The 14,568-nt window shown below is 42.8% G+C and overlaps 1 protein-coding gene across 1 annotated transcript in view; it reads right to left on the bottom strand.

The window, feature by feature from the left end:
* Nucleotides 1-14,568, bottom strand: part of CCNJ (cyclin J) — a 33,275-nt gene that overhangs the window by 17,883 nt on the left and 824 nt on the right. The window contains exons 2-3 of the mRNA XM_075352288.1: nt 12,930-13,036; nt 7,687-7,897 (exon numbers count right to left, since the gene is read on the bottom strand). Of these exons, the coding sequence (XP_075208403.1) occupies nt 7,687-7,897; nt 12,930-12,998 (280 nt within the window). The 5' untranslated portion in view covers nt 12,999-13,036. The remainder of the gene's footprint in view (nt 1-7,686; nt 7,898-12,929; nt 13,037-14,568) is intronic.

The raw sequence follows: 14,568 nt of genomic DNA, 5'->3' as shown, positions 1-14,568 counted from the left end.
CTCAGGACTATTCTAGTTGTATACAGGCAGGCAGGGTATAGCCAGGTCGGAGTACAGTAGCAGAGTCCTTCTCAGGACTACTGTTGCTATATACAGGCAGGGTATAGCCAGGTCTGAATACAGGCTAGTGACCAAAAGAGTCCTTGTCAGGACTATTGTACCAGTATACAGGCAGGCAGGCAGGCAGGGTAGTGGTGACCGTATACCAGCCTTCATCATATCTGGGGCTGGTGTACACAGTGTAAAACAGTCCAGATAGTGTCTGACTTGTCTGTAATTGTCGCTGCCCAAAAAAAACTGTTAGGTTCTTATTGCGTCCGTGCTTGGTTTTTAAAACCGCACGTGTGTGCCTGTTGGTGGCAGCGTACAGGTGCACTTGTGTGCAATTTCCAGAAACTTTAATATAACGCACAAGTAGTGAATATACACGTCAGCAGTGCACAGCATTGCAAAATGCGCAAGGGCATTGGCAAGGAACAAGGAAGTGGACGTGATGGTGGTGCAGGCAGAGGCCGAGGTCGTGGGCAAGCTCTAATTTCGCCACAACAAAGGGCCACATCTAGTCGCTCGCACGTCCTGTCCCAAATTCTTGGGGACCGCAGCAGTACACCGCTCTTGAACCAAGACCAGTGTCAACAGGTTGTTAGTTGGATAGCAGATAATGCTTCCAGTCAGATTGGCACCACCACAAACACTCTGTCTTCCACACGGTCAAGTGTCAGTAGCCGTGATACTGCACCGCACATTTCTGAACCTGATCCTCCTTCCTACCACCAGGCTGAGTACACGTCCTCCTCGGACATTAATGATCCCACACTTGGACACTCGGAAGAGCTGTTCACGTTTCCATTCACACATTCTGGCCTCTCGCCAGCTCATATTGAAGTGGGTCATGAGGAGATCGTCTGTACAGATGGCCAAATATTTGAGCAGCCACGTTCTCACGAAGTTGGCAACGTGTCTCAACAAGTGGTGGACGATGATGAGACACAATTGTCAGGAAGTCAGGAGGAGGAGCAGGGTGCAGAAGAGGAAGACGACGTGGTGGATGATCCAGTAACTGACCCAACCTGGCATGAGGATATGCAGAGCGAGGACAGCAGTGCACAGGGGGAGGGAGGCGTAGCATCACAACAGGCAGTAAGAAGCAGGGTGGTGGCCCCAGGCAGAAGTCAGGCAACCGTTCCCCGGAACAACACGACGACACAAGGTGCCTGTACAAATGTTAGGTCTTCCCGAGTCTGGCAGTTTTTTAAGTTGGATCCAGATGATTCAAAAAAGGCCATTTGCAACACCTGCCGTGCCAGCATCAGCAGGGGTACCAAAACTAGCAGCCTGACCACCACCAGCATGATCAGGCACATGTCAGCCAAGCACCCGACTTTGTGGGAAGTACAACAGAGTCGAGGAGCAGTGCTTGCTGATGTCACTGCTACGTCTTCGCTGGTTGTGCATGCGAGCCAATCCCCTGTCCATGCTGCCTGCGAACAAGCCTCCTCCACTCCTGCACCTGCAGTTGCCTACGCAGAAAGAACACCATCATCAAGCACGTCCTTGTCCCAGCGCAGCGTTCAGTTATCCATTCAGCAAACCTTTGAACGCAGGCGCAAATACACTGCCAACACCCCACATGCCACAGTTCTAAATGCTAACATTTCGCGACTGCTTGCGCTGGAAATGTTGCCTTTTAGGCTGGTGGAGACAGAAGCATTCCGTGACCTGATGGCGGCAGCTGTCCCACGTTACTCGGTCCCCAGCCGCCACTATTTCTCCCGGTGTGCCGTCCCCGCGTTGCATAACCACGTGTCACAAAACATCACACGTGCCCTGAACAACGCTGTTTCACCCAAGGTCCACCTAACCACAGACACGTGGACAAGTGCTTGTGGGCAAGGCCGCTACATCTCGTTGACGGCACACTGGGTTAATATTGTGGAAGCTGGGACCCAGTCTGAGCGAGGGACGGAACACGTCCTTCCCACACCAAGGTTTGCAGGCCCTACCTCAGTCAGTGTTTCACCCACACTCTACAGCTCCGGAATGTCATGCTCTTCAGCCTCCTCCTCCTCCTGCGCATCCTCATCCACTGTGCCCTCCACACCAGTCACAAGCTGGAAGCACTGCAGCACTGCCTCGGCGAAGCGGCAACAGGCTGTGCTGAAGCTAATCTGCATAGGTGACAAACCCCACAATGCAGAAGAGCTGTGGACAGCTCTGAAACAGCAGGCAGATCACTGGCTCACACCTCTGAACCTAAAGCCAGGAAAGGTCGTGTGTAACAATGGCCGGAACCTGGTGGCGGCTTTGAGGCGAGGCCAGCTGACACATGTTCCATGCGTGGCCCATGTGCTCAACCTCGTGGTTCAGCGGTTTATAAAGTCATACCCAGAGCTGTCTGATCTGCTGGTAAAAGTTCGCCGCCTGTCTGCACATTTTCGAAAGTCACCTACTGCTTCAGCCGGCCTTGCCGGCTTTCAGCGCCGTTTGCATCTTCCGGCTCACAGACTGGTGTGTGATGTCCCCACGCGTTGGAATTCAACTCTGCACATGTTGGTCAGGATATGTGAGCAGAAGAGGGCAGTTGTTGAGTACCTGCATCACCTAAACCGTCGGGAAATGGGTCAAACTCCACACATAACACCTGAGGAGTGGAGATGGATGTCAGACCTATGTACCATCCTCCAAAACTTTGAGGACTCCACCAAGATGGTGAGTGGTGATGACGCCATTATTAGCGTCACCATACCGCTACTCTGCCTTCTAAAACGGTCTCTACTGAAAAACAAACATGATGCATTGCAGGCGGAGCGCGATGAGTTGCAGCAAGAAACAGTAGTGGGTGTGGGTGATAACACACAGCCCAGCCTCGTCTCATCACAACGTGCAGTGGAGGACTATGACGAGGAGGAGGATGAAGACATGGAGCAACTCTCCGGCCAAATTGAGGATATGACATGCACACCAGTCATATCCTCGGTTCAGCGTGGCTGGCCAGAGGACAGGGTAGATGAGGAGGAGGAGGAGGAGGAGGAGGAGGAGGAGGACAGCATGTTCAGTCATCTTGTTGGTCAGGCTACTGAAGTCCTGGCTGTTAAGAGTCTGGCGCACATGGCTGACTTTATGGTAAGCTGCCTGTCTCGTGACCCTCGCGTTAAGAACATCTTGGCCGACAATCATTACTGGTTGGTAACACTGTTAGACCCACGCTACAAGGAGAACTTTTTGTCTCTTATTCCCGTGGAGGAGAGGTCAACCAAAATGCAGCAGTTCCGGAAGGCCATACTCACGGAAGTAGGCAAAGCATTCCCCTCACAAAACGCTAGCGGCATAGGTCAGGAATCAGTGGACAACCGAGGCGTACAGCCGAGAGAGGCACAAGTCCAATCCGCCAGAGGTAGGGGAACAGTCTTTAAGATGTGGGACAGTTTTCTCAGCCCCTCACGTACCACAGCCCCTGAGGTGCGGGGTAGTGCCACAAGAAATCCTAAGTTTGCCCAGATGCTGAAGGAGTACCTTGCAGATCGAACAACTGTACTCCGACATTCCTCTGTGCCTTACAATTATTGGGTATCCAAGCTGGACACGTGGCATGAATTGGCTCTCTACGCCTTGGAAGTCCTGGCCTGCCCTGCTGCTAGCGTTTTGTCAGAGCGTGTTTTTAGTGCCGCAGGTGGAATCATTACAGATAAACGCACCCGCCTGTCAACTGAAAATGCTGACAGGCTGACTCTGATCAAGATGAACAAGGGTTGGATTGGGCCAGACTTCACCACACCACCAGCAAATGAGAGCGGAATTTAAAGTTTGCCATGTACCTCCACTCACCCATGGGTACACACTTCTGGACTTTGGATAATCGCTGGACTGCTCCTCCTTCTCCTCATGCGCCACCATGATGATGACCATTACAAATTGCAATACTTAGGCCTTTGTTTCAGGTATACCCCCAGTGGTAAATTTTTTCGCCCATTCTTTGCAGAATGGACATTACAACGACAGGAGACCCGCTCCTTTGCAATGGGAACAATGTTTTGAGGCCCTCATGCACGTCTCTACCCAGGGACAACGTGGAGCCTCCCAATTTTTGGCTGCCCTGCCTAAGGGCTATACTATAATACACCCACTTCCTTAAAATGGACACTTCAGGTTTACAGGCCATCATGCACGTCTCTATCCAGGGACAACGTGGAGCCTCCCAATTTTTGGCTGCCCTGGCAAAGGGCTATACTGAAATAGACCCACTTCCTTACAATGGGCACTTCAGGTTTACAGGCCATCATGCACGTCTCTATCCAGGGACAATGTGGAGCCTCCCAATTTTTGGCTGCCCTGGCAAAGGGCTATACTGAAATAGACCCACTTCCTTACAATGGGCACTTCAGGTTTACAGGCCATCATGCACGTCTCTATCCAGGGACAATGTGGAGCCTCCCAATTTTTGGCTGCCCTGGCAAAGGGCTATACTGAAATAGACCCACTTCCTTACAATGGGCACTTCAGGTTTACAGGCCCTCATGCACGTCTCTATCCAGGGACAACGTGGAGCCTCCCAATTTTTGGCTGCCCTGCCTAAGGGCTATACTACAATAGACCCACTTCCTTACAATGGGCACTTCAGGTTTACAGGCCATCATGCACGTCTCTATCCAGGGACAACGTGGAGCCTCCCAATTTTTGGCTGCCCTGGCAAAGGAAAATACTACAAAGACTCACTTCCTCAAAATGGGCACATTAGACTCAAGAGGCCTTCATGTACGTCTCTTCTCAGGGACATCGGAGTGCCACACAATGTTTTCACGTAAAATCTTTCATGTATTAATCTCAAAAAGTAACATACACCAGCTCTATCTCACTATTGGGTATGTGCCCTTAACATTTCCGCCATGAAAAATCATTTTGGGGTCATTTTGGAAGGTTTTCTGGTGAGTCCGTAAAAATGGCGTAAAACGCGGACAAAATTGTTCACAGCTGTGACTTTTGAGTGATAAATGCTTCAAGGGGTCTTCCCCATGCTGTTGCCATGTCATTTGAGCACTCTTCTGAGACTTTTGTGCCATTTTTAGGGTTTCTCCATGCTGCCGGGGGGTCATTTCACAAAAATACTCGGGTCTCCCATAGGATAACATTGGGCTCGTTGCTCGGGCCGAGTACACGAGTATCTTGGGAGGCTCGGCCCGAGCTTCGAGCACCCGAGCTTTTTAGTACTCGCTCATCACTACTCCTAACCCTTTGCCAACCAGGCGATTTTCTGATCAGCTTACTTAAAACAATACCAAAGTGTATGGTATTATTTATTTAACTGTTGAAATAAGGAAAAAAAAAATTAAAAAAAATTATTTTTTGTTGCTATTTTTTAAGACCGTTTTTTTTTTTTAAAAAAAAAAAAATTCTGTCCATGACAATGCGAGGGCATCATTATTTGAGTGGAGAATGAATGTTTTTATTGATATTATTTGATTTATATAAAATACGTTGATTATCTTATCTTTTCGGAAGGCGTGATCCCGAGGATTGATAGTTTCGGATCAGCGACAGAGGAGCACAAAGACACAGAGGCCGGCCGGATTATGAGTTATTATTATTTATTCCAGACAGTTACTGAAAAGACCAAATGCTCGGGCACCGCTGCTAGACTGCAGATGTGGCCAGTCACCTAGACAGTGAACACTAAAGAAAGACCCCTTCTTACTTGAGAATAGAATATTTTTAATAGTATTAAAATTGCAAAGTTAAATTGTTTTTACCAGCATTACTGATGTTTAGAGGACACCTTGACCTGCGGAGTGGAGCTGCATTCACATACAATGTCCTATATGACACAGTTTATACAAGTGCATCTCACAAATTAGAATATCCACCAAAAGTTAATTTATTTAATTAATACAAAAAGGGAAACACACATATTAAATAGGGTCATTACACACAGAGGGATCTATTTCTATATATTATATAGAGTCATTACACACAGAGGGATCTATTTCTATATATTATATAGAGTCATTACACACAGAGGGATCTATTCCTATATATTATATAGAGTCATTACACACAGAGGGATCTATTCCAAGTGTTTATTTCTGTTAATGTTGATGATTATGGCTTACAGCCAATGAAAACCCAAAAGTCATTATCTCAGAAAATTAGAATATTATAGAAGACGAATTGAAAAAATGGTTTTAAACTCAAATGTTGGCGCCTACTGAAAAGTCTGTACAGTAAATGCCTCAATACTTGGTCGGGGCTCCTTCTGCATGAATTACTACATCAATGCAGCGTGGCATGGAGGTGATCAGCCTGTGGCACTGCTGAGGTGTTATGGAAGCCCAGGTTGCTTTGATAGCAGCCTTCAGCTAGTCTGCATTGTTGGGTCTGGTGTATCATCTTCCTCTTGACAATACCCCATAGATTCTCTATGGTGTTTAGGTCAGGTGAGTTTGCTGGCCAATCAAGTACAGTGATACTGTGGTTAGTAAACCAGGTATTGGTACTTTTCGCAGTGTGGACAGGTGCCAAGTCCAGCTGGAAAATGAAATTTCCATCTCCAAAAAGCTTGAGGGCAGAGGGAAGCATGAAGTGCTCTAAAATTTCCTGGTAGACGGCTGCGCTGACTTTGGTCTTGCTAGAACACAGTGGACCTTCACCAGCAGATGACATGGCTCCGCAAACCATCACTGATTGTGGAAACTTCACACTAGACCTCAAGCAGCTTGGATTGTGGCCTCTCCACTCTTCCTCCAGACTCTGGGACCGCGATTTCCAAATGAAATGCAAAACTTACTTTCATCTGAAAACAACACCTTGGACCACTGAGCAACAGTCCAGTTCTTTTTCTCCTTGGCCCGGGTATGACACTTCTGGCGTTGTCTTTTGGTCATGAGTGGCTTGACACAAGGAATGAGACACTTGTTGCCCATGTCCTGGATACGTCTGTGTGTGGTGGCTCTTGAAGCACTGACTCCAGCAGCAGTGCACTCCTTGTGAATCTCCCCCAAATTTTGAATGGCCTTTTCTTAATCCTAACAAGGCTGCGGTTATCCCGGTTGCTTGTGCACCTTTTTCTACCACACTTTTCCCTTCCACTCAACATGCCATTAATATGCTTGGATACAGCACTCTGAACAGCCAGCTTCATTAGCAATGACCTTTTGTGGCTTACCCTCCTTGTGACGTGTGTGTCAATGACTGCCTTCTGGACATCTATCAGGTAAACAGTCTTTCCCATGATTGTGTAGCCTACTGAACCAAACTAAGGGACCATTTTAAACACTTAGGAAGCCTTTGCAGGTATTTTTTGGTAATTTTTCTAATTTTCTGAGATAATGACTTTTGGTTTGTCATTGGCTATAAGCCATAATCCTCAATATGAACAGAAATAAACACTTGAAATAAATCCCTCTGTGTGTAATGACTATATATATATATATGTTTCCCTTTTTGTATTTAGTTACTGAAATAAATTAACTTTTTGATGATATTCTAATTTATTGAGATGCACCTGTATATCGCAGATTTATCAGCAGAGAATGATAAAGAAATATATCATTATATATATTATATATATATATATATATATATATATATATATATATATATATATATATATATATATATATATATATATATATATATATATATATATATATATATATAAATAAAAATGTATGTAGAAATAACAGGCGTTCTTACTTGCTAATAGCAAACAGGACAGCGCCACGATGTGTAACTGCTGGATGGAGATATCGTATCGGTCCATGAAGAGGTCCAGCAGGTAGACGGCGAGGTGGCGGGCAGTCGGACACAGCTTGAATCGATTACTGACAATGGCTATCAAATCTGCAAAGTATCGTCTCAGGTTGAGCTGGGGAGACTGGCCTTTGTAGGACAGGAGCTTCAATTCCTAAGTAAACAGAGAGTAGAGCGGTGATTGCAGCCGCAGACAAATGCACAGATATCATATATCGCAGCCGCATACACTTTGTGGGAGAGAAAAAAAAAGAAAAAAAAAGTGTCTTATCTGCAAAGTTTAACATAACAGTGTATATGAACAAACCTAACAGTGAGGGTTTATGCACACATTTTACCTTTAGGTGTTTTTTCCAGGAATTTGCACAGTGGGCAGCGACTGGTCCGGCAGCTCATTACATTCACTTGGACTGGTAACGAGATACACTATCCGGTACAGCTGACCACACAAATTAGCGGCTGGGCCTGTGCTGCAGCATCACAATTTGTGCTGATTGTTAGAGGTTGGATCCCCCTCAGTAAGCCAATAAATGATAAGGACATATTTTGGGGGCTTTTTACCAAAATGCACTTTATTTTTGTGCTAAAATTACTTTTTGCCATTTGTTTTCATTAAAAACTTTGCACCGTTGGCCTCATACAGCCTCTGTGTTGCACTGTCCACTGTTGGCTGCAGAAGGAGTTAACTGAGAATCCTACAGTAAGCTTGTTGTGACAGTCTGTAATAGGTCTTATATTGAGCTCCTCTTTAGCTGATTTATGATCACATGAAAGCTCCGCTCTCCTTTGAGATGGTCTGTAAAAGGCAAAAAAGACTTAGAAACTCCATGTCAGAACGAGCTCACTGACCGATTCTCAGTGAATCTCATTCTGCAGCCAGCACTGAGCAAGGCGCTCATCCCGACAGCGAGCAGTCAGGATGGATGCAGAGGGGGTGCACATCTCTTTACAGGGTCCAGGAAGGTTCATTCTGCTGCACTTTCCTTCATTGTCAAACAGAATGCTATGCATACCAGCGAGAAAGAAGATACTTTTTGGTGAATGGGGCCTGTGGCAAAGTTACAGGATATGTCAGGAAACGCTCCTGTATACTGCAGGGTAAGGGCACACACACAACATTTTGCACAGACACCTCATTTGACTCAGGGAACGTCATAGACTATGTTTCAAGGGGAAAATGTAACCCTGCACTTTACAATTATTCCCCAAAAAGCCTGCTTACATTGAAGTCAATGGAGCTGGGAACAGATCTGTTATTATAGACTCCTATTATGGCCAGAGAAAGTGACATGCAGAAGCAGACACACACACACACACACACACACACACACACAGAAAGAAAGACACACACACACAGAAAGAAAGACACACACACACACACACACACACAGACACAGAAAGACAGACACAGAAAGACAGACACAGAAAGACAGACACAGAAAGACAGACACAGAAAGACAGACACAGAAAGACAGACACAGAAAGAAAGACAGTTTGGATGTTTGAGGTAATATATTGGCTATTTTGACAGTTACCCTGGATATTTATCAGGTGGCCTATAGCAACAAATCACAGCTCTACTTCTATTTTTTTTTTTTTAGAAGTCAAGGAGCGGTGATTGGTTGCTATAGGCAAAAAAGGATATTTTTAGTATAAGAAGCTTATGTGTCAGTTAATATTTCGGTGGTGAGAGGATGAAAGGGAGAGTGACTTAGTTACTATACAGGGTAACGCTGGGTACTACAGCTAGTGTAGGTGTTAGGCTGGGGCCACACGGGGACTACTGCGATCCACTTGCATGAGACTCGGCTCGTGCTGGCAGTACAGCAGAGCCGAGTGTCATGCTTGTGTCCTTGCAACTGAGGTCCGTTTGTGTGAGCAGACCTCAGCTGCGGGGGGGCGGGCCGGCACTCAGGAGGGGAGGGAGGGATTTCTCTCCCTCTCTCCTGCGTAGTCAGCTATAGCCATTCTCGCACTGCACGCGCGGTACACCGGTGTACTGCGAGTGCAGTGCGATTTTTCTCTCGCCCCATTCACTTGAATGGGTGCGAGAGAAAGAGTCTCGGATTACAATCGCAGCATGCTGCGATTGTTTTCTCAGTCCGATTAGGGCTGAGAAAATAATCGCCCATGTGTGCTGACACACAGGCTAGAATTGGTCCGAGTGGAATGCGATGTTTTATCGCACTCCACTCGCACCGATTTTCTCGCCGTGTGGCTTAGCCCTGAGGCTATGATTGCACCCTGAGTATTTGGTGCAGAAACGTTCTGCTCCAAATCTGCACCTTCTGGCAGAAAAACGCATCAAGAATTGACATACTGCAGACTATTTTCTGCACCAAATCTGCAAGGAAAAAAAAAAAAAAAAAAGCAACATGCACACAACACTTCAGAATGCTGATTGATTTTGCTGGTATTTGTGACAAATCCACACCCAAAAATGCAGTGTGTGCACGTGGCGATGTTCATCCTCCTTAGGTCAAGTGTGGAATCTCCACCACTGCTCCAGGGGAGTATAATTGTTTGCACATCAATAACGCTGCAGGCAGTGATCTCAGCAACTCTTGAGAGGGTCAGGCAGAACCACTGCGCTCAGTGATCGGCTGCAGTGCTGTCCACGTGGCAATAACAGACACCAGGAGCAGATGGACATTTGAGTGCTGGACCCATGGAGGGGGAGGAAAGCACAACAGGATTTGAAATAATATAAGCTGCAGAAAGGGGACCAAGATTTTGCAAGGGTTTTGTGTGTGTGTGTTAGATTATATATATATATATATATATATATATATATATATATATATATATATATATATATATTATATCTCACCATAATCATGATTTTTCTTAAAATTAGTTGTAGAGGAGCCGCTTTTGTGTTTCAGTAGTTGTGAGAGGCTTTGACAAAGTGTGAAAATCACGTAAAAAAGGGCAGATGTCTCCCTGACACCAGTAGATAAACATTATTAATGGCAGACCCGACACTTTGGCAGGCCACCTCCACAGGCCTGTCCAGACAAACAACATTCTCCATTGTAAGGACGGGTTCATGGGGTCTTACCCAAGTGAATTCAAGAGATAGCGCCTTTATAATTAGCTTTACCCAATTCCTTTGGGGAACCATCTACAGAGGCAACCATTAAAAAACACAAAAAAAAAAAAAACAAAAAACGCCGTACTGAGGTCTGTAGGCAAAACTACTTACAACTTCTTACACAACACCCTTTGTTTTAGGTTTTTTTTTTTTTTTTAAATGCTTAAAGGCTAATTGAGTTGTGCAGATTTTAGCCATGACTGAGCCGTGTAGAGGAGTAATTCATCAAATTAATTAATGTACGTAACCACGGAAACGTAATCCACTCAACTAAAAAGCAGAGGGAGAAAAAAAAAAAAAGACAGACCATGTGCACAGGCCCCAAAAATAAAACAGGAAACTTGCAATCTAGATTATAAGTAAATGAATGGGCACAAGGGTCCAGAGAAGTACAAAGCTGCCGTCACCTTGGAGCAGGACACTTGTAGCAACAAAAGACCCCTCTGCCATTGCTGGCCAGTTTGCTGTTTTCAGGGACAACCCCCAGCACCATGCCGAATAACAAAAGGGATTAAAAGCGTGAAAATCTGCTTGTGGCGGCACCTCACAAACTATCGGCTCCCCGCTACGTAACACTGGAGTGTGAACTGAAGCAACGGGAAGTGACCAGCCGGCCTGAAGCCAGACGCAGGACAATAAAACACCCAGGAGCTTCCCTCAGAGACATAACTTACAGAAGACAGGGCCGGTGACTGTGTGCAGCAGAGACAAAAGAGGGAGCCACACAGCCAAGGCCAGGCCCAGACTCCGGGCCACACTGGGCCGCAGAAAAGGCAGATTAGCGTTATTATATACATCTTTATCACTTCTCCTAAAAAGAAGGAAGAAATCCAAAAACTTGAGGAAACAAAAAAAAAAAAAAAAACAAAACACAAAAACAAACACAACACAAAACCGGGGTACTTTTAGATGCAGGACTGTTTGCTTTTTTTTTAAATTGGGGAAAATAATTAAATAAAATGTTATATATAAAATATATACACACATAATAATAATAATAATAATAATAATACACATATATATATACACACAGTGTGTGTGTGTGTGTGTGTGTGTGTATACACACACACACATATATATACATACACACACATATATATACATACACACGTAACGGATAGAACATATACTAGAAATTAACAGTATTGTAATAAAAAAAAAAAAGTAAAAAAGTTTTGTCTACAATTGTATTTTTTTTTTTTTACCAATTATTTATTTTAGGTTTTCTATTTGTCCCATAGTTCACTAAAAGCATATATGTATGGTATAAATATTTAGAGGACTTAGTCTTTGTATATACCGTACTGTATTGACACTGTATAACAAAGTTCGTAGGAATAAAAATAAAAGATAAATAATAAAAAAAAAAAAGTATTTAAATATAATCCCCCCCAATGTACAGGGGATAACAAGTATATTCCAAACTGAACCATTATATTCATATATATTCCTCTATATTATATAAATCTATAAGAGATATTTAGAGTGTATATAATTATTAATTTTGGAATATACATGTTTGGTATATTATGAGGGGGGGGGGACACAAAAAACTATATTATATACGTATGTATGTAAGATATAGAGATAGTTCCCCCCCTCATAATCTCACACACACAGATGTACACACACACATATACATATATAACACACATATACACATACACGCACATATACACACACACACAGTATATGCTTATATTTTTTTATAAAATTGATGGGTTAAAATGTATGTTAAGCATACATGGTGCACACACACACACACACACACACACACACAGGATTTTCAAGAATGGAAAATGTTGCCTCTGGGCTTAATAAAGTGCACATTTTCCTCTTAAAAATCTGGAGTGCTGCCTATGCTTTTTGGATGTGTATATTACAACTTTTCGGATGGTGATGGTAAGGCCTGGCACCTAGTACTTGTGGAATAGGTACAATAGTTCTGCTGTTCTACTTTTGAATACTAATAAATATATATTTTTTTTCTCTTTTTTTGTAAGAAGGATGTTGTTCTGTGCGTTATTAATTTAATTTCCTTTCCCCCTACACACACACAGAAAATGAGACGAGTATAGTAAATTTCACTTACTTTATACCGGAGGGCCTGATGGATATCCGCAGCGAGCTGACCCTTCCACCACAACACTTCAAGCTCCATTTCATGGGAAGTCGAGAGAGGGCAAAAGACAAAATAACCTAGAGAGAAAAAAAAATAAATAAATAACTGCTTTATTTCCTCACAACCCAGCTTTACATACAAAGAGCTTTGTAAAGTGGTAACTGCTGAAGCAGGGAAAAAAAAAAAAAAAAAAAAAAAAAAAAAAGCTTATTTGCACTTAATTAAAATCCCACCAACAGGGCTTTAACGCTTCACACTCTGAAACAAAAATAATTCCAAGTCCCGAGGCTGCCCATAGCTGTAAACTTCATTAACTTTTCTACTGATACCTTGTCATTGACTTATTCATCACTGACATATTCTTCTTGATGTAGACACTATATAGACAAGTTAGATCACAAATGCAGAATATCATTTGTGCACTTGTAGTCTAACTTTTTTTTTTTATAGCTGTTGCCCCCTCCCCTCTTTTACATCAAGAAAAGGTTTCCATGGGCTAATAAGTCACTGATGAATGAACTTTTTTTTCTTTTTTCCCTTTCATCTTAAATCTCAACTTTTTTGGGGATTTTTAGAACATTTTTTTAGGATATGTTCACACAGCGTGTATTATATATATATATATATATATATATATATATATATATATATATATATATATATATATATATATATATATATATATATATATATATATATATATATATCTTGGACTGATTATGAAGTGGTTTATTTGTGTTTTTGATAATTATGAAATACACAAATTGAACCACTTCATAATCCAAGTAAATGATGATATTGTTTATTTCCATAGCACCAACATATTCCACAAACTCTTTACAATTCAGAGAAATAAATAAATACAACAAGGGAGGAGGAAAGGAGACAAGGCAACAATTATAGTTGAAAAATACATTTTTATTATTTAAAAACACATGTAAAAATGTTGTCATTTTCACTGGAGCTGGCATTTATCCTGGGGGACACTACTGAGTTGTTCCCTTGGTGTTATACATCATGGCTGCTCTTTTGTAATTAAATAAATACGTATAAACATAAAAAAAACACAGTCTGAACATATCCTATGTAAGCACACTGAGTTTTTGGTGCTGCAACCCCAAAAACCCCCCAAAAAAACGCACCTTGTGGCCAAAAAGCTCACCAATGACACATGCGTTATGGTGTGGTTTTTTTAATATAGGGAATTCAATAGCTGGAAGGGCTAATAAATGCAGGAAAAAAATAATGCACCAACAATTGACATGCTGCTTTATTTTCTACACCAAAAACTGCAAGAAAAAAAAAAAAAGAAGGAACGTGCGCACAGCATTTCAGATTTCTCAGGCTTTGCTGGGATAAGGATAGACATGCAGATTTGGACAACAAAGTGCAAGATAAACTGCACACAAAAATAATTTATTATTATTATTAATAATAATAATAAAAACATCAAAAACTGCACTGTATGCAGAGGGCCTATAACTAATAATAATAATAATAATAATAATAAAATAAATAAATATATTGTGTTAAAGACTACAAAAAAGTTGAAGTTTAAAAATAATTAATGCTCAACCTAATATAAAATATATATATATATATATATATA

The sequence above is a fragment of the Anomaloglossus baeobatrachus genome, chromosome 5 (assembly GCF_048569485.1).
Source record: "Anomaloglossus baeobatrachus isolate aAnoBae1 chromosome 5, aAnoBae1.hap1, whole genome shotgun sequence".
Classification (NCBI taxonomy): Eukaryota; Metazoa; Chordata; class Amphibia; order Anura; family Aromobatidae; genus Anomaloglossus; species Anomaloglossus baeobatrachus.
Note: the sequence above shows the minus strand (reverse complement) of the source record. Positions and strands in the feature narration are given on the sequence as shown.